General features: G+C 41.9%; 2 protein-coding genes and 2 long non-coding RNA genes across 4 annotated transcripts; 2 read left to right on the forward strand and 2 right to left on the reverse strand.

The window, feature by feature from the left end:
- BPHL (biphenyl hydrolase like) lies at nt 1-22887 on the forward strand. Its single transcript, XM_005307060.5, has 7 exons — nt 1-196; nt 6873-6976; nt 9086-9252; nt 13745-13898; nt 16282-16413; nt 19677-19800; nt 22316-22887. The coding sequence occupies exons 1-7, from the start codon at nt 69-71 to the stop codon at nt 22401-22403; spliced, it is 897 nt and encodes a 298-aa protein (XP_005307117.2). The 5' UTR covers nt 1-68; the 3' UTR covers nt 22404-22887.
- LOC135981615 (uncharacterized) lies at nt 19638-20545 on the reverse strand. Its single transcript, XR_010598716.1, has 2 exons — nt 20325-20545; nt 19638-19836 (listed from the first exon to the last, which is right to left on the reverse strand). It is a non-coding gene; the product is annotated as an uncharacterized LOC135981615 (long non-coding RNA).
- Nucleotides 22819-26717, reverse strand: LOC101933828 (tubulin beta-1 chain-like). The gene is made up of 4 exons (XM_024102820.3): nt 26076-26717; nt 25047-25155; nt 24645-24755; nt 22819-24087 (listed from the first exon to the last, which is right to left on the reverse strand). Exons 1-4 carry the CDS (start codon nt 26130-26132, stop codon nt 23027-23029), a joined length of 1338 nt encoding a protein of 445 aa, XP_023958588.2. The 5' UTR covers nt 26133-26717; the 3' UTR covers nt 22819-23026.
- Nucleotides 26517-27848, forward strand: LOC122174722 (uncharacterized). The gene is made up of 2 exons (XR_006176925.2): nt 26517-26655; nt 27130-27848. It is a non-coding gene; the product is annotated as an uncharacterized LOC122174722 (long non-coding RNA).

Genomic DNA, 27848 nt, shown 5'->3' on the forward strand with positions numbered 1-27848 from the left:
GGGTCTTCGCAACACCGCGGCCCGCCCTGCGCCCGAGGCGGGGCGGCTGGCAGCTGCGGGGAGCGGGAATGGCTCGGCCGGGCGCTGGCGGGGCGCTGCTGCGGGTTCTCCTCTCCCAGCTCCCGCCGGCCGCGCGCGGGCCGCCGCCGCTCGGGCTCCGGGGACCTGCTGCTGCTGCTGCTGCTGCCTCCTACGGGTAAAGTCAGCCCCGGCTCTGCCCGGCCAGGCCGCGGCGCAGCCCGCGCGGAGCCGCCCCCGCCTCCCAGGGCGTCTCAGCCCCGTGCTGCTGCTGGGGAGCCTCGGGGGGGGGGGTGTTTTGAGGAAGGGGTGGTGTAGTGCTTTGGGGAAAGCTGGGGGCGTTGGGGGGATCGGGCTGTGGGGTATTTGGGGGTTGGGCTTTGGCAGTAGGCTCTGTAGGGACATTGGGGGGAGGGCGCTTTATTTCCTTAGCTTCCTTCTTCTGATATAAGGACCCGTCACTAGTCTCCACCCCCTACCCCCATTCTCCTCTTTTTGAGCTCTGGACTGAGTCCCTGTTCCCCCTCCCTTCTCCTCTGCCCCCCCCCCCCCCCCCAGGTACCAGGCTGCACCCCTAGCTCCTCTACTAGGGGCCAGCGGCCTCCTGGAAGCAGCCAGGCTTGCTAAGGGATGTGGTAGGGAAGAAAGACTGAGGAGGGAAAAGGGAAAGTTGACAGCTGAATTTTAAAGCTGCCCCTGCAAATCCATTCTTCACGCCACAATCCTTTGCCCCCAGCCAAAGCCCAGCTTGAATTTGTGGCGTAGCTGAAACTGAAGTGGCGTTCCCTTGTCCTTCACAAATTGCACCCCATTTCTGCAAAGCACAATGCTGTAGCATGATTTGTGGATACAATACAAATGTGGTTTCAGCCTATGGAGGGTGCAAGGCTGAGCCAGGCTTTAGGGGGCAGAGAACCACAGTGCTGTGCTAGAAGTAGATGCACCAGCACAGGCTTGTTGGGCACTAAAGTTCGGGGCTATGGGCCTGTCGGCCTTGGCCCTCTCTACATTACAGGTAGGAAAAGTTTTTAAACATTGTTTTAAAAACAAGTTTTCTGTGTACATATATAGTTGTGTTGGGTGGTGTGAAATGAGGCATACCTTCTTTAAAACAGGTTTCAGACACTGTTCACATCTGGTTCCGATGCCCTGTATATGCTGGCCAACATAACCAGGCAGAAAACTAGCTTCTCAGCCTCCGCAAGTTAGGGTGGCTGCGGTCAAGGGGATCAAATCTGTATTAGCATGATTCTAGCATAATTTCTGACCAGCGTGGATTGAAATTGTATTTTTTTGAGAATTAGGTTGTACAGACTTACCCTCTCTAGAGTATAGTCATAAAACATACTTTGCAGACCACACATTGCTGATCGCAGTTTCTCCATCCAATGTGCTGGAACCCTTCTAGTGACATCTTTAAGAACATAAGAACAGCCATACTGGGTCAGACCAAAGGTCCATCCAGCCCAATATCCTGTCTACTGAAAGTGGCCAATGCCAGGTGCCCCAGAGGGAGTGAACCTAACAAGTAATGATCAAGTGATCTCTCTCCTGCCATCCATCTCCACCCTCTGACAAACAGAGGCTAGGGACACCATTCCTTACCCATCCTGGCTAATAGCCATTAATGGACTTAACCTCCATGAATTTATCTAGTTCTCTTTTAAACCCTGTTACAGTTCTCACCTTCACAACCTCCTCAGGCAAGGAGTTCCGCAGGTTGACTGTGTGCTGTGTGAAGAACTTCCTTTTATTTGTTTTAAACCTGCTGCCCATTAATTTCATTTGGTGGCCCCTAGTTCTTATATTATGGGAACAAGTAAATAACTATTCCTTATTCACTTTTTCCACACCATTCATGATTTTATATACCTTTATCATATCCCCCCTTAGTCTCCTCTTTTCCAAGATGAAAAGTCCTAGCTTCTTTAATCTCTCCTCATATGGGACCCATTCCAAACCCCTAATCATTTTAGTTGCCCTTTTCTGAACTTTTTCTAATGCCAGTATATCTTTTTTGAGATGAGGAGACCACATCTGTATGCAGTATTCAAGATGTGGGTGTACCATGGATTTATATAAGGGCAATAAATATTCTCCGTCTTATTCTCTATCCCTTTTTTAATGATTCCTAACATCCTGTTTGCTTTTTTGACTGCCGCTGCATACTGCGTGGACGTCTTCAGAGAACTATCCACGATGACTCCAAGATCTTGTTCCTGATTAGTTGTAGCTAAATTAGCCCCCATCATATTGTATGTTTAGTTGGGGTTATTTTTTTCCAATGTTAATTACTTTGTCCCATTTAACACACAAACACAACACTACCACTGAGGCAAATAATTTCCATTTCATTATCAAGCTACCATGCCTTTAGGGGGCACTGATCTATCTGATCCTGTGCATACAGTCAGTTCTTCCAAAACAGAAGACCTTTGTTCCTGTCAAAATCAAGGAGGAAGATACAAGGAGCAGAGAATCTCTTAGATGCATAGATGGGACAAACAAAACTGCAAATTTTATCTTGGAAGTCATAAAAGACATGCATGGGCTTGTTGTTTGGCAAAGGCAATAAAATTGCTCTTATTTTTACATGCTTCAATAACATTTTTCTACTATGCCTAATGTTTTTTGACAAACCAGTAGCACTCTGAGTGTTGCCTATTCTAAGTAGGGAGTGAAATGGACTACCTCAAGCCTGTTGAAAAAAATAGAGTGGTTAATTTTTTGAGATTAGCATTCTGATTTGCTGATTCTGCCTTTTCCCTGACTGATTACATATTAACTTCACAGTAATGTGATGATTTGCTGAGTTTGTGGTGCAGCCCCTCACTTAGTCTTCATCCAGATAAAAAGGTCTGTATATATTGACACTTGACATTCACACAATGACTATGTTAAAATTGCCCTTTGTTCAAATTTTACTGGTTGAATGAATGGTTGAAGTGATGTCCTTGCTTTTGGTGGTGGTCATCCTTTTATGGACACGGCTCGAAACATTGTAGATTACATCCTTGAGGCTCATAAAATACTTCTGAAAAGCAGATTTTTTACAGGAATTGGCTTTTGGAATGCCCCAGATTGCACCAAATGGCAGGTATTTTCAAAAAACATTTCCTGATGAAGGTCCACCTCAAAGTTTACAACAATGTTATGCAAAAAGAACAGGAGTACTTGTGGCACCTTAGAGACTAACAAATTTATTAGAGCATAAGCTTTCGTGGACTACAGCCCACTTCTTGGTGTAAATATGCACAGTATCCTGTTTAAATAACAAAGTGCAAATGTACTAATAGAAGTTTGTTTGTCCAATGGTATTATCTCCCTCCTTGATTATGGCTTAGAAAAAACATTTTTGCTTAAATGGGAAAATGAATAAATATCTCAATCTGTCACCCCATCTCTTTGCAAACACGCTGTGCCCTCTCCTCACCTTCCAGTACACAGTATTAATGCCAGGTTAAAGTGCAGACTTTTTGTGGGATTATTGGCAGCCTGCCCTTGGATCCAAATATTCCTGTGTGCAATACAGATCTGGTGCTATCATACCATAACATACAATTCCAACTTTACATGTGTTAACTAATAGAAGTACAATTAGGTAAATCTCATGGGCTATGGAGCACTAGGAAGCTTGTGGAGAAAAAGCAAGAAGGAGGGTAGAGCATCTATGTATTTCATACATGTCACTGAGGAAGCTGTCCTTTGTAGTTTGGGGTGACTGTTTCTTTGGCCTGGAAAAGGAAATTACACAGGGGTGGAAAGAGGGCTCAGAAGTCCAGGGCCAACACTCACACTAGTCAGAAAAGTACTTAAACAAATATTTAAGCCCCTGGAGTCAATGGGATTTATGCACATGCTTAAAGTTACACATGTGTGTAAGTGCTTTCCTGAGTAGGGATGGATTTATGCACATGCTTGAATGCTTTCCTAAAAACACTTTTGCCAGTAGTGAGTGCTCCCTTGACTGGCCAGGACTGTCTGGTCTATACTACCCGCCTGAATCGGCGGGTAGAAATCGACCTCTCGGGGATCAATTTATGGGACGCGACAATCGATCCCCGAATCGGCGCTCTAACTCCACCAGCGGAGGTGGTAGTAAGCGCCGCCGACAAAAAGCCGCAGAAGTCGATTTTGCCGCCGTCCTCACAACGGGGTAAGTCGGCTGTGATACGTCGAATTCAGCTACGCTATTCACGTAGCTGAATTTGCGTATCTTAAATCGACTCCCCCCTGTAGTGTAGATGTACCCTGAGTAGTAGCGTAGAGTGGAGAGTAGGACTGTGTCTTCACTGCAAAATAATAGATGTGATATTACATGGAGCTAGCTAACTTGAATTAGCTTTCTAGATGTAAAATCCTAGTAGAGACATGGCACAGGTAAGTGTTACCTTGAGGTAGCTAGTTGAGATAAAAGACTACCTGTGCCTTGTCTCCACTAGATTTTAAATTCACATAGCTAATCTGGGTTGGCTCTCTCAATGTAAAAACACACCTCTTTCTGCAGTGAAGATATAACCTGGAAGGTTAAAGCTCATCTGTGCAGCGCTTTCTCAGGGACTGGTCCGATACTGTGGAAAGAACTCCCAGAGGAACTAAGCACCATCGTAAACCTCATTACCTTCCACTCCAAATGCAAGGTGCACCTCTTTGGTCTTGCCTTCTCCAAATACAACATATAGTGATACAATAAAGAAAAAGAAAATCCACTACTCTGCACACACAATTCTCCCCCTGAGGAGAGGATGGGAGAGAGAGAAAAAAACAAGTGACCAATGTTACTCATGCCACTTAATGCACTACTATAAGGTGCTCATATACTACAGTGATGAGAGCTGCATAAGAACCTACAGAGAGTAGAACAGAAGAAAACTCCCACATTTGCATATTTGAGTTCTCGTGTGGCTGGAATAGAAGTTAACACAAAAGTAAAAGTAATCAAGTTATCTTGCCTCTTCAATGGGAAATGGGTTTGTACTTTATTTCCTCAATATCCAGCAAGATTTTTGCTATTCAGAGCAGAAAAAGAGGTCATTACTCAAAATGGCGCTAATACCTCCTTTCTCTGCTCCAGCCACTTGAAACGGACAGGCTTCAACAGTCAGTTGAAAGAGACTCGAGGTGAAAAAAATAATCACTTTTCTGGATAAGTCAAATTCTACTGCACCATGTTCCTGCATTTATGGATTACACTTTGGAAACATTTAGGGTCTAAAACCATCTAATATTCCAAGTAGAAATACATATTAAAAATCAAATTAATTTACATTTCCATAAATATGTAGCGGGTTAGCAAAGGCCTAACAGTCAATGTAACAATGATCTCTCTAAGAATTATCTGATGATGGTATCAGAATTCCAAACTATGTAAATACAAGTATCTTCATCCTTTAGAATTTTTCTGTACTGTTAATTTTCCTACGCTTGTGACTGACTTTTGTAATCTTGAAGGTTTACTTTGCTACTTCTTCCTGTTGGAACATTTTACACAGTAATGTATTTTCTAATTGAACAATACCCTCTGCTCACATTACATTGAATTGAATTGTATGATGAGATTCCACCCGCTCCGCCCCCAGTTGTAGGTTTTTTCATTACACAACTGGATCATAAGTAACCATAAACCACATTCAGTTATGTAGCAACAGAGGATGAGATTCAGAGCAACAACAGAAGCCATTTGGAAGCAGTTCAGTAATACAGTGATATTTCCTTTTAACGTTTGTTTGTTTTTAACACACTTCTGTAGGCACTTAAAGCTGTAGTTACACTGATTGTTTCTTAAAATCTCCCATTATTGTGCTACCATCAGTATCACATGACATACCGAAGCCACCATAGTTTAACATGATTATGATACAGTAGTTAAAAAAATACCAGCAGCAAGGGCTACACAGGAACCATACAAGTGGAGGTGTTACCTCCTTGCACTTAGGGGAAATAATGTATTCCTATCCCTAGGATGCTACCTTACCTATACCGGCCAGTTCGTAGGAGGTGCAAAGCCAAGGCTCTCTGCCTAGTCTCCAGATACACCTACTCAAGGGGCAAGGCAGGGTACTAAACAGGAATGCAGTGCCCCTTTAACCTGCATGCCTGGACTCAGGTACTTTGCTTAGGGCAGCAAGGGGAGTGCCTTATTCCCCATTTGCTTCCCTATGTGGATGCACAGTCCATCTCACAAACTAGACCTAATCCTTTTTGCTTTTATTCCTACTGTATCTGTCACTTCATTTGGGTACTGTATAGAAAGAAGTGCTGAAAAGTGATATACCAAGGATTTTAACAACATTCCAATAACTTTAGTAATGTGCTGCACACCTCCAATAGCCAGGCTAAGAGAGTCATTCAGAACTTAGAACTAACCTCTTTTCCTTTTTGGATCTCTCAATGTTCCATCTTGCCACAGAGCACTGGCTCCTGCTCCAAGCAATGTCCTGTCATCCTCTGTGCTGGGGAGGGTAGGCAGTATTACTTCTGAGGGTTTTGGGGGGGGGTGAGGGTGGGAGGAGGTATTCAGTAAGAGGTTTATTTTTATAACGTTATTCAGATTTGAAACGTTTTGGTTTTTTCCAAAAGATACAAATTATTTTAAAAGACACTTTGCAGAACTGCACAGTATTATAAAGTAAAAATGTCACATGCCTGACTTCCCATGTAGTCTGCCTCTATTTTCCAGTAGCAATCTGTTTGATTCTTTCTCTCTCACATTCCCTCACCCCCACAAAGGCAAACAGAACCCTTTAAATATGGCTGTGTTGTCAGTGTCTAGCATTAGTAATTACTGCATAGTCCACTGAATGACTGCACTGTAATGAGATATTAGCTTGTTGAATAATTTTCTTTTCTTCTAGTACTTCAATAACATCTGCTAAAATCAAAGTGAATGGAGTGCCGCTGCATTATAAACAGACAGGACAAGGGGATCATGCAGTTCTGCTTCTTCCTGGGATGTTAGGTCAGGAACTTTTGTCATATTAGGACTTGATATCAGTACTTTTTTCTTGATTTTTCTAAAGCTATTTTGTACTCTTTTTGTAAGATCTTTTTCAGCAACTTTTTACCTTTTTATGCATTACCTTTTAAAAACTAGAATTTGGTACATGTAATAGAGTTAGGAAAAATCAAAGTTATTTTAAACAGTTACCAGTTTTACAAAGTTATTCTTATCTAGAACACCAGAGACCTTCTAAATGCAAACATTCTAGGCCTGAATTTCCATTACCTTGCACCTTCTGTAGTCACTCACACCAGCACAAAGTGGGTGTAAAATGCTACCATTCTGATTTAGTAATGTTGTACATTCACTTTGCACAGGTGCAAATGACTACACAAGGTACAAACAATGGAGAGTCAGGTCCATTGTGTTGTATATTTTAGTATATAAGGACTGAATGAATGATCATCTCTAAAAAGAGTGTAAGTGCCTTCCAATTCCAGCTATAATAATGAACAATACGATGGCAGCGTTTACATCTTGTTTAAACAAGAGCTTTCTCATGAAGGGGAAAAATAGGAGAGGTGATATTGTTGTTTTTTTTTAACAAGAATGTATGTTCACCTTTTGGTTATTCAGTTTCATAATGCATCAGTTATATTTGATTCTCAGCTGCTTTTGGAGACCCAGAGTGCACCAGTGGCCAGGAATGTCTATCTAGTGGTTGCAACCTCTCCCTTTGGAGACATTTCTGGAGAGATGGTGTCAAAAAAATAGGAAGAAAAGGGACTGTCTAATTCTAATGGTGTAGGGGAAATAATTCTTAAATTGTTCATTACTGATATTGATCCTGTTTCTGAGAGAAGTCAAGAAAGGCATATGCATGAATTAAAAATTGATTTTTTGCAATGTATACATAGTTTTATTTTGAAATGTACATGCTATAGTTTAATTATTACCACTAAAACACTAGTTGCCAGATTTTGTTGTCTTACCTATTTTAAATGTCTTTGGGCTGAAGCTTGGTGTATAATGTGTTAGTGCAGGTATGTTTTAATATTTAGTAAAAAAATAAATGACGTACTTTTTGGTGTCATTTTATAAAATGTTAAATGATTAATAGCATATTAGAGACATGAGACTTTGTGTTATAGATGGTTATAAGCAACCTATTGACCCACAGAGTCAATTGATTAATAGTTGTTTTAATGAGTGGTTAATCATTTATCCTTTATAGACTATTCATAAGGTGCCCTTAAAAAGTAACCCACTTCTTAATGGTATCAAGCACTTGGATCACAGCACTATCTACTAATAAAATTGGTAGTTGATTTATAATACCAGGGCAGTCCAATTCTTCTCCATCTAGCCTGGTATTCTGCTTCTGGCTGTGGCCTTTAAATGTTATTGCAAGGGAAGAAAACTCATCCATTAATATAATCAGCTAATTGCACCATGCTGTAGATGGTGGAGGTAATGGGATTCTTTTTTACAGCCCATGTGCTCCCATAAACTTCCACTGGTTTTGTCATGTTTCCAGTTACTCTTACTGATGTAAAAGAGCTATTTGGGGTATTCTGATCGGAATTTTAAAAGTATTTTAACAGCCACTTTTAAATTCTAGAAGTGTAGAGCCGTTTAGGATGAGATTTTGATTTACATTCTTTCAATACATTATACTAGGGCTAAATAAGTTTGATCACAAAACGGCTATCTCAACCCTTGTGTTCATAGAGATTATAGTCCAACAGAATCCTCTACACTCAGACAGCCCAACTGATTTCCTGACACCCCACCAATTTAAAAAATGTCTGAAAATATGTGTGTGAAAAATATTGCCAAATCAAGGCCTTAGATCCTACAGTAGTGGGCGCTACAGAAAACTCTTGAAATGGGTATATTACCTGGTTAACCAATACTTACCCATTGATACTACTAGAAGAAAACATGTTCATTCAGCAAAATTTTTATTCATACTGTTGTGATTAAGCAGTGGTCATGGTCCATACTATTTATCTAAATCTCTTCACTGGTAGGTGTCCCAACTAAGTGAATTTATGAAGTTCATTTGTAGCATGTATAGGGTAGTTGTAATGTGGTGATTAATTTATCAGGACATAATGTTTTTAGGGAGTAGTCAAAGTGATTTTGGACCACAGCTCAAATCTATGAACAAGCAGCTGTTCACAATAGTTGCCTGGGATCCTCGGGGCTATGGACATTCCATCCCTCCAGCTCGAGATTTTCCTCCAGATTTCTTTGACAGAGATGCAAGAGATGCTGTTGATCTGATGCAGGTAAATCCGTTCTGAGATAAAGTCTGGTTTTCCTTAATGGTGGTGGGGAGGGGCGAAGTCAAGGATTATATGTTTTACAGTAGTAATTGCTGATATTAAATTATGCAAAAGTGCTTAAAATGGATGGAAATATGTTCTGCTTGGGAAGCTTGTTTTTTTCTTCCATCTCTCTTTTATCACACAGAAGATTTAGCCATGGAATTAATTATGTAAGTAAGCAGCACAATCTTATTCCAGAATATTTTGCCCCAGAATGTTTGTGACTTTATAGTTGCATGAAGTCCAGGAAAACTATATATGAAAAACAAGACCTACGATTAATAATTGTAGCTGACAAGTTCTTTAGTGGGTGATAATTAAGACATTTTGCAAGAACCTAACATGTTTAACATCTAATCCTGCAAACTAAACTGACATATTTCCATTGTAAGGTCTATTCCTGAAATAGTTAGAATGGGGAGTCAGAGGCTTCCTAAATCCACACAGAATATAATGTACACACTTATTCTGAGTACAAAGAACATGACTCATGTCTGTCATTGATCCTCCTGCTTTTTAAACCTGATTTATAGAATCAAAGTGAAAAATATGTCGTGCTGTTGTTTTGTTCTGTTTTTATAAGAACTGTGCCAAATTAATGCTAAAGGAAATCCTGACAATAAAACGTTAACTACGATATTGGCAACTTGTGAGTGGAATTCCTTATGTTAAACTACACAGTATCTTTGGCCATGTTAAGAATCCTGACAATGTAATATGTTCCAAAAATATCAGATAGGGTTTGGACAGTGAAGCCAGTTATTTCTTTTCACAGCAGCAACTTTGCAGAACCATGGGAAATTGAAAATGCAGCCTTCCTAAAGTACACTGCATAAGGAGATTAGTTGAACCAAAATAAGTCTGACAGGAAACATAGGAGAAGTGTTTTTCCCTAGTCATGAAATCCAGCTGCCCCTTGCTTTACAGTATACCCAGACTAACGTACAAAGCCAGTACCACTCTGGCCAACCAGAACAAAAATGTTATCATGAGCAGGTGACAGGCTTCCAAATATGAAAGCTTGGAACTCCTCTTTTACCTGCTTCTTTCCAAACACTTAATGAATGCATGACAGAAAAAAGATGCTGTCCTCAAAAGGAGTACATAATCAGATGCTTTGTACTCAATCTGGTAGAAAGCAGGGAAGCATCCCATCCACATTTATTCAGTGCTAAAGTTGAGAGTATAACTGACTAGATTTTTTGGCAACAGAAAACAGTGTAGCATATCTTTCACTTTTGAAGATTTGTATGTTTATAAGTACATATATTAAAGGATTATTGAAATCTCACTTATGAATAGGCTTGGAAGTATTTTTTTTTATTAAATGTCAAACTTTGGTTTCACTTTATACAAACTGATGAAAAAAATTATTTTCATCAATAGAAACTTACATATAGGCAAAGAAAGAAAAAATGCTGGTTGAGAACTTATTAGAGTTTGAAAAAAGGCTATTTACTTTGTATATTTTGACATGTGATGTTGACAATTTGTGTTTTAATGGCTATAAAGCTTTATCTTTTTGAATATCAACATCCATTGTCATTAAATAATTGTCTGACACCCCCCCCCATAATTTCCCGGAACTGAACATTTAAATTGATAAAAATTAAAAATGCTTAAAAATTATCCATTGAAATTATTTAAAAAAAAATAAATTCTGCCAAGCCTCTTTATGAAGCATGGATTAACTTGTTTATACATTCTCACAAATACTGTATAATAGCACAGTAGCTAAAGCAGGGGTCAGCAACCTCTGGCATGCAGCTCACCACGGTAAGCACCCTGGCGGGCTGGGCCAGTTTGTTTACCTGCCGCGTCCGCAGGTTTGGCCGATCACGGTTCCCACTGGCCACAGTTCGCCGCTCCAGGCCAATGGGGGCTGCGGGAAGCAGCGCGGGCCGAGGGATGTGCTGGCCGTGGCTTCCCGCCACCCCCGTTGGCCTGGAGCGGTGAACTGCGGCCAGTGGGAGCCGCGATCAGCCGAACCTGCGGAGGCGGCAGGTAAACAAACTGGACTGGCCCACCAGGGTGCTTACCCTGGCGAGCCGTGTGCCAGAGGTTGCTGACCCCTGAGCTAAAGAATCAGCCCTACTAATGAAGAGTAGGATTTCCAGAATAAGTGTGTCCACATGGAGAGTTAGGTATAGCAGTTTAAATTCTCATCTTAGCTTATACCAATATAACTTTCCTATGTGGACAAGCCCTCAGAACTATTGGCTTTCTACAGACTCGGGTATCGACTACACTACAAATCCTTTGCCATATAGTGATTTAGCTATTCTGACAGAGCCCCCTTGTGGAGATGCAGTGTAAACCAAAAGACAGATTGTGCTGGCAAAGCTACACCATCTCCCCAAATGACATTAGCTATACCAACAGAAGCACTCTTCTGCCAGCATAGTTGTGTCCAGCCTGGAGGTTTTGCAGGCATAGCTTTGTTAGCTAGGGGGTGTGATATTTGTCCACACTCCTAGCTGTTATAGCGAGGCTGGCAAAACTTTGTAGTATAGACTAAACCTCTAGTATCTGTCTCTGTTAGACTTGGTTCATATTTTTTGAAATTTTCTTCCCAACTCACTGCTATAAGTTTTTCTTCATAAAATGAAAGCTGAGACTCTGAAGAACAATATAACAGCTTAAGACAGGTGTCAGTACTTTATATTACCATCTACCAATGAATTAGATCCCTTTTTGAAATAAAAACCTCTTTATAACATTACTAGCAGAATTTAATATGGGAAAAGAACAGTTTAAGCCTGCTTCACTGCACCCCGCTCCAATGCCTACCACTACATCCAACAAAGACCAATAAGCACATTAGCATTGCTTCTAACATTTTCAGCAATGAGATTGTTAATATTGATATTTAAAACCTTCTGATACTTCAGTTTTAACATCCCATTGAGCCAAATGGGATTAGTTCATACGTCTCTGAATTATTGTTTCAGGCTGACTGCAGACTCAGGTAGACATCGCTTGTGTTGATTTACATTTCACTCAAATGAAAGCTTATGTTATACAGCAACTTTAAAACAATCTGCAATTATGTCATACCGTACATGGCCACACTACATATGGGGCCCTGGACGGAGGTAATTTCAAGTGAAATGCAGTCATACTACAGGACCGGAGCCAGCACAAGATAGCCCACAGAAACAGGGAGCCGTAACTGTTTCCCTGATTGTCCCCACCACCCTCTCACCCTCCTCCTGCTGTTAGTGGATCTTGGTGCAGCAGAGAATGTGACCTAGAATCTCCCAAGCCCTAGGGGGGAGTACACAGGCTGAATTAAGGTCTTTGTGGGCTACAATCTTGCTCCCTTAGGAGAAGGCAGTCATTTCAACATAAACATTTTTAATTGAAACTCATCATGAAGCAGTATTTAAAGTATACCGCTATAACCAAGAACAGTTCAAATTTCAGATCAAGTTTTCCAAGTGGCTTCAATCCAGCTTCACATTTAACACATGCCAAAACCATGGTTCTAAGCACACAAAAAGGTGGATTTGTACCAAACTGCTTAGATATTGAAGTACTCAGATTTTGGGTGCACACAATTGCAGGAGCTAATTTAGTGGTTACTTTTTAAAACTTGGACCCTCTAAGCCTAGTTTTCAGTGGTGAAATGCACCCATAGCTACTTACATTGACTCTAGCTGGTATTCTGAGTGCTCAGCACCTCATAAAATCAGACCCTAGCTGTTTCAAGTTGGACACCCAAAATTCAAAGCACTCTAAATTAGTGGATGCTTTTAAAAAGTTTGGCCAGTATAGGTAGCTCGCACAGACATACACTCTCTAAAACCCACAACAGATATTTAACAACAAGTGGCAGCAAGCCGGCTCTTGTTTTCCAGATTTTATTAACCTTTATATTTTCTAAGACTGGTTAGTAACTGCTTCTCAGGGCTTGTCTACACTTAAAATGCTACAGTGTAGACACTACCTATGCTAACAGGAGGGGTTCTGCCATTGGTATTGGTAATCCACCTCCCCAAGAGACAGTAGCTAAGTTGTTCTTCCCTCTGTCTACTGCTGTCTAAACTGGGGGCTAGGTCGGTACAGCTACATCTCTCAGGCGTGTGGATTTTTCACACCCGAGAGATTATACTATTCGGATGTAAAATCCTAGTGTAAACCAGGGCAGTCTCATCTAAGATGCAGTCACCCACTGCCATACAGGTTCTTCAAATCTACAGGAAGGCAATCCAAGAATCTCTAGCAGCATCACACTCACTTTTACTTTAAATAGGGTTTTTTTAAATTGCTGCCTGTTTTAATGTAAAGGAGTCTCTATTTGCATTTTAGTTGTGTGTTAATTGTAATTTAACTAAATTTGAGATTTTGGTTGAAGTTGTTAGTTTTCAAGAAACATTTGACTGCAGGTAGATACAGCTGTTTAGTAGTGAAGGCCAGTGATTTTTACTGTAATTTTCTCACACCAATCAAGGCACTGAAGTTTAAGAAGTTCTCTTTGCTGGGATGGAGTGATGGTGGGATTACAGCTCTCATAGCAGCTGCAAAACATCCAACCCTTATCCACAAGTTAGTTGTTTGGGGAGCAAACGCCACTGTCACTCAGGAGGATCTGAAGCTTTACAATGGTAAGTATTAATTGCATGAATGGAGAAATGTCTGATAACAAATAACTTAGTCTTTTCTTGTTTCATACTAAGGTCTCTTCAGTTATCTTTGTATTGATCCTTTAAAATACCCCCCCCACCCCCGCAAAAAAAAACCCACCTTAGGTGCAATAAAACAGAATAAGGAAAAACTTTCCTTAGGAACAACAACAAATTTTTTTTTTTAAGTGTGTAATATCTAGTATTCTAGCATATAATGAACAAGAACTTTTCCCCTCCTGAGGTCAGAATACACAATCAGAAAATAAAAAAAGTTCATTTGTGTGCAGGAAAAAATGAATCACCCATGTTTCCTTTCCCCCTTTAATTCCCTTGAAATTCTTTGCTCTATTGACAAAAAAAAAAAAAAAAAGGCTTTGTAAAGTAAAGAGACCCTGGATTTTGGATTTCTGGCTAACTGCAATTTTTCCAGCAAAACGAAGGCTGAAAAACAAAGAAAGAAACTTAGCATGCAGAAAAAAAAATCTGATTTCAGTGACCTGAGAAATGTCTGGGAAAATTATTTCTTCTAGAAATTGCATATTGCTATTTATTGTAAATTATTCATAATTTGCTTTGTATCCAAATGTGATGCTGTTCTGGTTACGAAAGTCCAATGGGCAGACGGAGCCATTTCTTAGTTTAGAATCAAGGGCATATTTCTCCAGGTATATAGAAAAATCTGTCCCTACTAAGACAGCTATTTTTTATTTTTTTATTTTTATGTTTTTTTTTTAAAAAGAGGAGTTAGGTTGGTCAAAAAAGATTTGAAGAGAGGAGGCTGTACACACTTTGTTTGCCTTAAGCAAAGAGCTCACATGAATAAGTACTTCTGAGATAATATATGTTCTACATTTCATTTGAAAGTCAAATACTTAGTTACAATTACTGTTAATGAAGCTACTGCCATTTTGTTGAAAAGGGACATCATTTGTGATGGTGGTAAGAGAGCATCCAGTGAAGGGACTATACCAGAACAAAAGCGTTTGTGCACAAATGTGAAGCCTTGTGTTTCCAGTATGAAACATAGTTCTGATTAGCCACTATTACAACTGCATAAATACTATTTCACTTTTACATGGTCTCTTATATTGTTGATCTCAAATCTGTGGGCTCAGTCGTGCACCACTGAATTCAATGGTAATTTTATTATGGATTTAACTGGTGCAGGATGAGACTATTTGGCACTCCTCTGCAAAATAGCTAATGGCACCAGTGAGCTCAGAAATGCCATTTAAAAAAAAAAAAGGTGAGAAGCATGAAGGGGTGGAAGAGGGTTATCTGGTCTCCAGGCCCTCTCAAGTTTTGGCTTCTTTACTAAGACTGCCAACCACAGCAGCAAATAAAATGGTAGATTTTGTGAAGGAGACATCTGTTCAGTAACAACTGGACTGGGATGACCGCTCTCATTTCCCATATATATCAGTGAAGAGCTATTATAGAACATCTTTTAGTCACTACTGCCTTGTGATTGGTCAAACAGGTTGTATTTCATATTATTATTTATTGAACTCTTTAGTCCTTCCCACGCTATCAGAAGCCATTTTAAGAGCTCTGTTAGCAACTGTCATTGCAGTCTGGTGACTCAGGAGCTTTCAGTTCTCTCTCCTTTTCTGTTGTGATAGCATTCGTCTGCTTCTCTGTAAGGTAGTTGTCACTCTTGGGGACATGTGCTTTATGGGCATTATTGACAGCTGGAGATATACAAAATTTCTAAACCTGTCAAACAGGTGAGTAAAGTAGAATTTCAGAATATTTGTACAGCTTTGCGTAACATGCAGTGAGTCAGCAGGACTCCGCTGAGTAGGCAGGTCTTGGTTTTCCTCTAAGAATGTGGCAAATGTACCATGATGTCAGCTTGCTGGAATGCCTTAGTAAAGACTTCCTGACATTGAACACTGGTGAATAACCATGTGCCAGCTTCAATCCAGAGGCCAGAGCAAAAAGCTGTCCTAGAGCGGGGCATCTATACCCTATCCTTTTTCTATAAAAATAGATATGATTTGAACTTTGACTGCAGATAAACACTCTTCTCCCCCACTCCACCCAAGAGACTGTACATGCTTTGGTGTCTCATCCTGCAAGCTCTCCTCCCTCCCTCCCCCTGCAGGCAGCCTTTGTCCACCCCTTGCAAACACAGTAGCAACAATTAATTTGCAACTTGAACTCAGAAAGGACTCTGATGCAGACATTGAAATTAATTTATTTTTTCCCCTTCCACAGATGGTTTAAAAAAAAAATTAAAAGAATTTTGCATGTGAAATGTACATTTATAATTGGCTCTTAAAATGCACACTCACATAGTTATGTGGATGCTATTTGTTTATTGAAAAGGGTCTAATGTATTCAATGCCATTTTACATAGCTATCCGAGATGTTTCAAAATGGAGTGAAAAGATCAGGAAACAAATGGAAGAAATGTACGGACATGAATATTTTGCAAAAACATGTGAGGCCTGGGTGGATGGAATATCTCAGTTTGCTGACAAGCCAGATGGTAAGATTCCTGCAATTGCAGCAGCAGAAAAGCTGCAGCTAAAAATCTCTCAACATTGCTCAGTAGCCAATAAAGGAAGAAATAGATGCACACACCGCACAGTATTATGAACCAGCTGACTCGCGTTCATGAATACAGCAGACACTTCACAGAATTTAAGTGATGAACAGGAGGAAAGAGCTTTTGGAAATCATTATCTGACCATTGTCTTTGCCTTTGCTTTGCCACAAGCCTAGGTTGACTAAAATATCATTTTTAAATAGATGTAGTTGGATAGTTTCTTAGATTCATTTTCAATTCTCTTATAACGAGGGAATATTTTCTACTCTAGAGATTGAGATAGAAACCATAAAATGAATGTTTTTTGGGCTACGGGTAGCAGTAGGTATTGAAAGCAGGGAAAGGAAGTTTGGTTTTCAAAGATTTGTAGTTCAGATTTAACAAAGCATAGTTAAAATAATACAGCCAAAGGTAAAGCATCTAAAATAGATCAGTTATAATTCAGTACCAACCATGTTATTTTTAAGCTTGACTCTTAAAAATCTTTGGGAATAAACTCTTGCTAGAGAGAAGTTTGCAAACAAGATGGGGCCCTAAATGCTAAACAGCAATTTTCTGTTTTATTTCATAGCAAATTTGCTTTTAAATTACAGAATACAAATATATACACTACATATGGTGCACAAAAGGCAAAGAGCCCAAGATTCCCTTTTGGGCATTTTCCTTTAGTCCTTATAACCAAAATAGTAAATATCTGACAATGGTTCTGAATAGACAGTAGGCATCAAATGACTGCAAGGAAAGTGTTTCCTTACATTTTACTTCTTCAAATCCAGACAGACTTGTAAGAGAGATGCCAGTCAGCTGATACCATAATTTCTCCCAGTAGGGAGGCATCTTAAGTTGTATTCCAGTCCTTTTGTCATTTTTTAAAAAAATAACACCCCCTTAGATAGGGGTAAGCATAAGTCTGGGGCATATATGCAGTGAAACCTTGGCTGACAGCCACAGTCACATCCTTTAGTGGCCACAATTTTCAGCACCTATGAAATTAAGTGTCCCTGGAAAAAGAGACCACCTGGAAACATTTAACAGCTAGCTGACTTTCCCAGGTGCTGTAAGTGGACCGAGCATTGGAAGGTGCTGAGCATTCTCAGCTCCCTCCGAAGTCAGCAATAGGTGGCAGCACTCAGCCGTCAACACCCTGCATGATCAGATCCAATGTACACTAGGTCATCTGTGAAAGGCAGTTAGCTACTTTTGTACTGAGAGCCAGTTATGCATCAAGGTACCAGTGGATGAAATCAAGAAAAGGGACAAATAAAAGCACTAGATTAACTCGTTTGAATGAAAGAAAATCATGCATGAACATGACTTAAGTAGAATAGCAAAAACTTGTGCTCAAACACAGCCTGTTTCTTAAAAATTCTCAAGACTATTTGCTATGAATAGGCAGGAAAGCTGATGGCGCAAGCAACTCTAAAAATAAATTATAAACTCACTGAGGATGGTGACATTTAAGGAGACACTGCATGAGTGGCTTAAAGCTGCAAAACTGAAGAATGTTCCTGCAAAGCGTACAACTGTGCTAAGGGAGGAAGTACAATCTGGTGATTAAAGCAGAGGACGGTTGGGTCTATTTCCTGACTGTGTAACCTTGGGCAAGCGACTTCACCGTTCTATACTTGCTGTTCTGAAGCTTAAACAACATTGAAAAGGTGCTTTAAAGATCCTTGGATGAAAAGCACCAAGTGAAAATGATTACTGGGCAATAATTGAAAAAAATAAGGCAATGGGGGGGGGGGGGGAGTCAGCATTATTTAAACTAGCAACGAGTGACTTGAGAGCTGGGCCAGCATGAGTATAGACACTTGAACTGGGTTCTAAGGCTGCTGCTATCTGTGAGGAAAGCCTTGCAAATTGAAAGTAGATTGTTTGAGAATGTCTAGAATATCAAATGAAAAAGTTTCTCCCCTCCTTGATTTACCCACAAACTCACTCATGAAAGCAGGAGACAAAGCCAAGAATGGAAAGCTGGCCCAAGAGTGCATAAACTGTATTGCTGTGTAGTAGTATAATGGGGGTGGGTGGAAAGGGGTAGCAGAATGCACATTATTTTATTGTTTACATGAAATTAAGTACAGAAAAAAACCTTTGACAGGTTTGGTTAATTCTATCTTAGGTGGACACCTATTACAAAGAGAAATGTCCATTATGAGCAGATATTACTGTATATTTATATACTTAATTTTTTTTAAACCTACAGTATAAAAATTGTCAGGTAACCTGCAGCTTGATAACCTAGAACAGTAGCATAAACATGAGATAGCATAGACCTCAGAGACTGAAGAGATAAATTATAGCTAAGCAATCCATGCATTGTCTAATTACATGCAGTTAGAACAGGGGTCTCAAATTCAAATGACCATGAGGGCCACATGAGGACTAGTACATTGGTCTGAGGGCCGCATTACTGACACCTCCCCCACCCCGCTGGCCTTGGCCCCACCTCCACTCCACCCCTTCCATGAAGCCCCACCCCTGTCCCACCTCTTCCCACCCCTTCTCTGCCCCCATTCCAACCCCTTCCCTGAAATCCCCATCCCAACTCTGCCCCCAGGGGGTGCAGGAGAGGTGTGGTGGGGGCTCAGGGCAGGGAGTTGGGGTGTGGGGTGCAGGAGGAGTGAGGGGTACAACAGGGGGATCAGGGCAGTGGGTTGGGGTGCAAGAGGAGTGTGGGTTCCCTGCAGTTCCCCATTCCCAGCCATTTGGAGCTGCTGGGGGTGATACCTGAAGCAAAAGCAACACATAGCCCCTCCGCCCCCCCTTCCCCACATTCCAGCCTCTCCCGGAGCGGCTCTAGATAAACACTAGGGGAGCTGCAAGGGGCTCACGGACTGCAGAAAATAGCCCTGTGGGCCACGTGGGTGAAACCCCTGAGTTAGAATGTTTAGAAAAGTGGGTGCCATAAATATTTCATGCACTGGCTTTGCTATGTATTGATGGTTCATTAGTCAACAGCTCATCACACAGCAGTAGAAGTATATTATGTATTTCATCTTTGGGAAAAGATGTTTTTGTACTGATGCTAGGCAGCACCCATTTGGCACTTGCTTATACCTCTGTGGTAAGGTGACCACATTGTACATACCCATGGGTGCTAGTGGTAAGAGCTACAATAGAAGTTCCTAGTTTAACAATTTTTTCCATTTTAATCTTTCATATTTTAAAAGAAGAACATAACCTTAACCTATGTTTTTCAGGTAATATTTGTCAACATTTACTGCCTCACATAAAGTGTCCAACATTTATAATACATGGTGGGAAAGACCCTTTGGTACCACAGTTTCACGCTGAATATCTTCACAAGCACATCAAAGGGTCACGGTGAGTCATACCTTCAGCTGCACAGTTTTGAAGCACCTTTTGGGAAGGGAGGAAGTGAACACAATATGGAAATGGAAAATCTTTAGGCAGAATTTCTCAGACACTGATGGGAGTTGATTCTAAGCATCCCCAGAATGGTACATTGAGAGCAGTGCAGACTACCCTTTTTACATCATAGTACTGTTTTTAAAAAAGGAGGAAGGAGCTAAAAGGATTAAAAGCTGGCTAACTGATAGGTCTCAAAATGTCTGAGAATGGGGAATTATCAATCGAGCAAATTTATTTCTAGTGCATCCCACAGGGATTGGTTCTCAGCCCTATGCTATGAACATTTTTATCAATAACCTGGAAGAGAACAAAATCACTACTGATAAAGTTTGCAATGACAAGGATTTGGGGGAGTGGTAAATAATGAAAAGGACAGGTCACTGATATAGAGCAATCTGGGAACAAATAATACCTATTTTAATGTGGCTAAATGTAAAGGTGTACATCTAGGAACAAAGGCGGCAGGTCATACTTACAAGATGGGGACTCTATCCTGGGAAGCAGTCACTTTGAAAGAGAGTTGGGAGTGGGGGTGGATAATCAACTGATAATGAGCTCACAGTGTAACACTATGGTCAAAAGGACTAGTGCTGTCCTTGGATGCATAAATAGGCGAATCTTGAATAGGAGTAGAGTATTTTACTTCTGTATTTGGCACTGGTGCAACTGCTCTGGAATACTGTGTCCAGTTCTAGTACTGATAGTTCAAGGAGAATGTTGATAAATTGGAGAGGGTCTAAAGAACCACAAGAATGATTAAAGGATTAGAAAACATGCCTTATAGTGAAATTGTTTAAGATAAATAGACTCAAGGACCACAAAGAGAAGGTTAAGGGGTGACTTCATTACAGTCTAAGTACATATATGGGGAACAATATTTAATAATGGGCTGTTCAGTCTAGCAGAGAAAGGTATAACATGATCCAGTGGCTGGACATTGAAACAAGACAAATTTAGACTGGAAATAAAAGGTGTAAATTTTTAACCGTGAGGGTACTTAACCATTGGAATAGTGTTCCAGGGTTAGTGTGTTCTCCATCACTAGCAATTTTAAATCAGTACTAGATTTTATTATTTTTTTAATAAAAGAATATGCTCTAGGAATTAATTTTAGGGAATGTCTGTGGCCTGTGAACTATACACCATGGTGCCTTCTCACCTTGGAATCTATTAATCTAAAAGTGAAACTGTGTAGTTAAGACCACTTCCACCCATCTGAATTACTGCCACTGCACTTCTTGTGCCATATGATATTTAATAGCTATCCCCTTCAGCAGAGCTAACAAAGCACTGAAATACTAGGGCTAGAGCAGAAAGCCTAGTTATATCAAGTAGCACTGAATGCTAATGTCATAGCTGCTCTATCTACACATTTACTGAGATTTTACTACTGGGCACTGGTCTCATAATAAACATGAAGTGACAGTCAACTATTTTGCTCAAGTGCATCAGTGTTTTTGGCATAATAAACTGTATAGACTACAAATATGTCCAGAGATGTTACTCTCAACCCCTTTACCCAAAATCTTGAAGTAGTGCTCTCCTCATCCAGAAACTGTGGCAATGCATCCTCTTAGCATGTGGAGTACAGCTTTCCATTCTCTTCCTAGCTGCGAATAGTCAGTCAGCTAGAGCTTCATTTTATTACTATTTTTAACACAGTACAGACTAGCAGTAGAGTAGGATTAGGAAAACGGAAGCCATTTTTATGAAGGCAAAACAGGCAAGTTCTGTTTAGTTAGCTGGTTTAACCTCTGTCAAAATGAAAATTAAGAGTTTACTTTACATGCTTCCCTATTCATACAGAATGTATACAGGTTTGCTTAGTTAGCAAAATTGAAGAAATACCCAGCCCAACCCATTAGTTACTTAACTGGTACACTTCGTGTCATGCTGTCCTCATGAGTCTCCTCCATCCACTCCAGCATTGCTGCTCGCTCCTCTGAAAAAGGGGATCACTTCAACTCATGACCATCACCCTACTCTTTTCCCTGAAGGCAAGTACTGTAGAGACTATTCCAGTGTTGTCTCATAGGAGGCATCAGTGAGATGTTGTAACATCTCATGCTACCTCTGGAATGTTAACCCTCTACATCTGCTAGTGGAAACCAAGTATCTGGCTTCTGGCAAGTAACTGACTTAGAGAGTTTCCCAGAGATTTACAATTATAGCTCATCTAACATTTTACCCTGATCCAACACCAATTTGTTTTCCCCAGAGATGACATTTAGATTTGTAGGCACTAGTGGTAGACTGTCAAGGAGTCAATTTTAAGAATAACTCAGCTAATTATTTAAATTGAGCCAGATTCTGACTTTATACCCAAGGAAATCTGGAGTGTGTTTAAAAAGAAAAAACGTCTCAGGAGTTGCTTCAAATTTTGCACTTGGTTACCATGGTTATGCAGTGGCCCTATGTGTTGTATATACTAGTATATGTTTAGAGTTTACATTATTATCTTTTTTAGGTTGTTTCTGATGCCAGAAGGAAAGCACAATCTACATTTACGCTTTGCAGAAGAATTCAACAAATTAGCAGAAGATTTCCTACAATAATAGAGTTTAACAAATTAAGTGTATGTAAGGTTATCTTAGTATATTTAATGATTATATTCCCCCTCTTTGGCCCATCCAAGTCATGTCACTGATTTTATTAGCAGTTTGATTCTCCATTATAAGAAACTGTAAAAGGAAATTGTTTGCATTTATGCCAGTTAGAGGTAGATTAAGATCCTTACTGTATCTTGCTTGGTAAACAAGTAGTGCATGGCAGAGATTAATTTGTCTGTAAAAAAGTAACTAGTGAAGCAGCATTAATCTGTCTTTGACTGGATCAAGATTGTTATGTAGCAACTATTTAACTCCATATCAAGAAGCACTGAATGTGAAGTTAACAAGACTATATATAAAAAAAAGATATGCTGGATGAGAAGAGGAGACCTATTTTAAAGAAACAAACCAGGAGACATTATTTTGAACACAGGCCTTTATGTGTCTTAAACTAAGATCAAAGCGGTCAATAAACTTGACTTGACAATTATTACATAGATATCTTTAAGGTTACATAATGCTGACAGAGGATAATCAAGTACACGGCAAAGAACATGCTTTATCACCATTATCAGAATTCATTCTGACCACATGCCTGCTTTAGTAGAGTTCCTCTGGTACCAACTGCCTTAAGCCTCATCCTCCTCTCCTTCCTCTTCAAATTCCCCCTGCTCATCAGCAGTGGCATCTTGGTATTGCTGATATTCTGAGACCAGGTCATTCATGTTGCTCTCGGCTTCAGTGAACTCCATCTCATCCATGCCCTCACCAGTGTACCAGTGCAAGAAAGCCTTACGCCGGAACATGGCCGTGAACTGCTCAGAGATTCTCTTGAACAGCTCCTGAATGGCTGTGCTGTTCCCAATGAAAGTGGCAGACATTTTGAGGCCGCGGGGGGGAATGTCACAGACAGCCGTCTTGACGTTATTGGGGATCCATTCGACAAAGTAGCTGCTGTTTTTGTTCTGGACATTGAGCATCTGCTCATCCACCTCCTTCATGGACATCCGGCCACGGAATATTGCTGCCACAGTCAGGTAGCGGCCATGGCGGGGATCACAGGCTGCCATCATGTTTTTAGAATCAAACATCTGCTGCGTTAGCTCTGGCACCGTCAGAGCCCGGTACTGCTGGCTGCCACGGCTAGTTAGCGGGGCAAACCCTGGCATGAAGAAGTGCAGACGGGGGAAAGGCACCATGTTGACTGCCAGCTTGCGGAGATCAGCATTCAGCTGTCCGGGAAACCGGAGGCAGGTTGTCACGCCGCTCATAGTGATGGAGACCAGGTGGTTGAGGTCCCCATAGGTAGGGGTTGTGAGTTTCAGCGTGCGGAAGCAAATGTCATACAAGGCTTCGTTATCAATACAGTAGGTTTCATCCGTATTCTCCACCAACTGGTGGACAGAAAGGGTGGCGTTGTAGGGTTCAACCACTGTGTCTGACACCTTTGGAGATGGCATTACACTGAAGGTGTTCATGATACGATCTGGGTACTCCTCCCTAATTTTGCTGATGAGGAGGGTTCCCATCCCAGACCCTGTGCCACCACCTAGAGAATGGGTCAGCTGGAAACCCTGTAGACAGTCACAGCTTTCCGATTCCTTCCTTACCACATCCAGGACAGAGTCCACTAGCTCAGCTCCCTCTGTATAGTGGCCTTTTGCCCAGTTGTTTCCAGCACCACTTTGACCTGGAAGGTGGAGTGGAAAGATGCTGATTTAGTCACCAGAATATGAAGGAGCAACTCTGTTTAGGATATGGTGTACAAGACTCAGTGGTTTGAGCATTGGCCTTCTAAACCCAGGGTTGAGAGTTCAATCCTTGAGGGGGCCATTTAGGGATCTGGGGCAAAAATCTGTCTGGGGATTGGTCCTGCTTTGTGCAGGGGGTTGGACTAGATGACCCCCTGAGGTCCCTTCCCACCCTGATATTCTAAGATTCTATGAACACTATTAAACCCTAATTTATGGACAAAGGGGAATAGTTTTACCGAGCTATATCGATTTACTACAATTAATTATTGTTTATACTGTGATTCCATTTGTGTTTGGACTGTAAGTCCGCAAGTTAAGAGCTAAATTATTCCATTTAAGTTTCATGCAAGCAACCCAAAAACATGGAGGGCACACTGAATGTATGCAGTAAGAAACATTAATGTAAGCAGTTCTACAGGGATGTTTCAAATTCATTGTCTCAACACAGGAGCCAAAGGCTACAGTAGCTGCAGCTATACATAATGTTACATACCAAAGACAAAGTTGTCAGGTCTGAAGATTTGGCCAAATGGTCCAGATCTGACAGAGTCCATTGTACCAGGCTCCAAATCGACAAGGATTGCACGGGGTACATACTTATTACCTGCAAAAGGAACAAAAACCAGTATAACAGACTTGCAGTCAGCAGGCTGCTTTGCTCTGAGCCGCCGCAACACAGCTCACTGGAAAGACTGCTGCAGTGACAGAAGGGAAGGAGTATTAAGTAGAGCCATCTTGGAAAGACTCAGAGTCCTCTAACAAAGGGTCAGTGGCCAATAGCAAATTCCTTTACAGTAGCTGTCCCAAATATAATTAACTGTATATCTATACACCTGACTTTTGGTTTACTTAGCGAAATTATAACCATCTGAAGAAATAAGTGGTGTATAATTACCTGCAGCTTCATTGTAGTAAACATTGATCCTTTCTAGCTGCAAAGGACTGTCGCCATGGTAGCTGCCAGTGGGGTCAATGCCATGCTCATCACTGATGACCTCCCAGAACTGAAATAGGGTTTTGAAAAGCGCACTTAATAATTGCATTAGGCTGCCAGGAGCAATCCGACATGCCTGTTGTAGTTCCATGGACCTAGCCCCTGCCGAGGGCCCTAACCAATAACTGCATCTTTTTGAGACAAACACCGACAAGGCATTTACCCCCTGTCCCTGAAGCAGTTGAGAACTGGTCGAGTTACAATTATGATGATTAAGTGAGAAGGAATAGAAGAGAAACTGCAACATCAGACAGCAAACACATGGCTAGATACATTAACCTAATTGTAACACTTCCAGAACTGCTACCATAGGCTTAAAGAATTACAGTATCTCTAACCAGTTGTAGTCTTCTAAGTGATTTAGGTTGCTAGACTCTATAAAGGAAATTTCCCCCATTGGGAATCTAGTTAGACACTACAGGAAAGAGCCTACATAGATGTGACACCCTTGAAGCATCTCTGACGCTGCTCAAAGCACGGTTACCTCCCCGTGTAAAGGGGCGAGGCATCTGGCCTGCAGGGAGTAGTCTGCTGCATCAGCGAGGAAATGAGCGCCATTGTGAATTCAGAGCACGGCAGCCAGGCTGTCGTAATACGCTTCCCCCCCGCCCGGCCAAGACAATGCCCAGTCTCCCCTTTAGTGCCATTATCTTGCATGGAATGGAGGTGGCGTCTCAACGGGGAACTGAAACAAGTGCTTTGATGCGCTGATTCAAAGGGGCCAGCTGAAAATTATTTTAGGTAAATATGTAATTGTTCCCAAACCTCCAGCAGCACCCCCACTTAGTGACCTCGCCTTTACACCGCAGCAGCATCTGTCCAGCCCCCGCGTGCTGGTGCTGCCCGCTGCCCCCTCCCAGCCACAGGGTGAGGGACACAACACGCGGAGGCCCGGGTCTCGCCCCGCCCCGCCCGGGTCCCGCTCTTTACCTTGGCTCCGATCTGGTTCCCGCACTGGCCAGCCTGGATGTGCACGATCTCACGCATGGCGCCCGAGTCACACGGCAACAAACACCCTCTGCCTCCGGCTGGTTGCTGCTCCCTGGCTCCTTCTAGCACTTGCAGCAATAAGCTCTGGGCCGCGCGGCTCCCAGCTCCTCCTTTTATAGAGGGGGCTGCTAGCCCCGCCCCTCGCGCCACGGAGCACCGCCCCCTCCAGTCACAATCCCGCTCCCCGCAGCCCTTCTCAAGCGGGTGATGTAATGTCGGGGCGGGGCCTAGCAGTGCGCGCGGGGGCGGGGGTGCTGCTGCTGCATTGTCTCCTGCGCAAGGGGACTAGGCGGGAGCCATCGCGGGGGGGGCAGGGTGGGGAGCTGCAGTCTCAGCAGCAGGGAGGGGGCTTGTCACAGCCTGAGGGCAGCGAGCGTCTCCTGCTCCCCCAGCCCCGCAGGGCCCCTTGTGCAGAGCAAGGCTAGCGCTGTACGAGCGGGGTGAGGAGCAGCGCCCTGCTCTTCCCCAGCCCTGGCTAAGTGCAGCGAGCGAGACAGCCCCAGCCTCTGCACCCTCCACGGTGAGTCCTGGGCATAACAGTCAAGAAGGATCCAGCTATATTCAAAAATTAGAACTGAAGGAGGAAAGATTTGCTTTCTGTAACGAGCTGTGTCAGCTAAGTGACATGCCTTATATGAGCTGAGTACCTGTATGTGTGTGGAGACAAGGTGGGAGGGATGTAACATCGTTTACTGGACCAACTTCTGTTGGTGAAAGAGACAAGCTTTCTGGCGCCACAGGGCTCTTAAGTATAATGTGTTAAAGGTAGAGGGGAGTGTGACTCTGCAACCCATATTCTTCGTGGTGTTATTATGATATAATCATAATGCATATTATGCAAGATACGTCATAGGAGATGTCATTGGAAAGGTTATGATTTACTGAATATGATTATCCTATTTGTATGCATGTATCATTTTTGTATCTGAAGTTAGGAATATTGACTATATATCTGTATTACAAATGTGTTTACACCTTTGCGTATGACCACTAGGCAAAAGGATCTCAGTCTGGGGTGGGCAAGCCCCCAACCCCACTCCCCAGCGGGAATGCTGGACAGGCAGAGCGGCGCAAGCCCCTGACCCCGGTCCCTGGCAGGAGCTCGAGGGCCAGATACATACATCTGATGGGCCAGAAGCGGACCGCAGGCCGTAGTTTGCCCACCCCTGGTCTAGATGGCTGGCAGGAAGGGCCCATTCAGGTTGTGACACTACAGGGACATGTGACCAGGTCACCTGGTACTGGTCTCCATCTTGGGATATCAGGTTTTTTCCACTGACTGGTGTGGGAACCAAGCTTTGAAACAAAGGGTTCCCGCCCTATGCAAAAGCTATGTAAGGCAGGGGAGTGACATCAATGTGCTTCTTCACTGACTCCACACCCAAAGAGACTCCTGGAAACACCTGAGAAACAAAGACTGAACTGGGGGAAGTGCTGGACCCAGGCTAAAGGGATTTTTAGCCTGTGAATGGAACATCTGGGGATTCTAAGCTGTAAGCAAGTGCAGCTTGCCCCTTAAGAATCTGCAGCCTGCTTGTCTCATCACTTAGGGTGAGGATTTGCTATTCATATCCTATCTATGTAGTAAATTAAGCTTAGTTTGCATATTTTGTTTATTTGCTAGGTAATCTGCTTTGATCTGTTTGCTATCACTTATAATCACTTAAAATCTGTCTTTTGCAGTAATAAACTTGTTTTTGCTTTTGTCTAAAA

This window comes from Chrysemys picta, chromosome 2, assembly GCF_011386835.1.
Source record: "Chrysemys picta bellii isolate R12L10 chromosome 2, ASM1138683v2, whole genome shotgun sequence".
NCBI lineage: Eukaryota > Metazoa > Chordata > Testudines > Emydidae > Chrysemys > Chrysemys picta.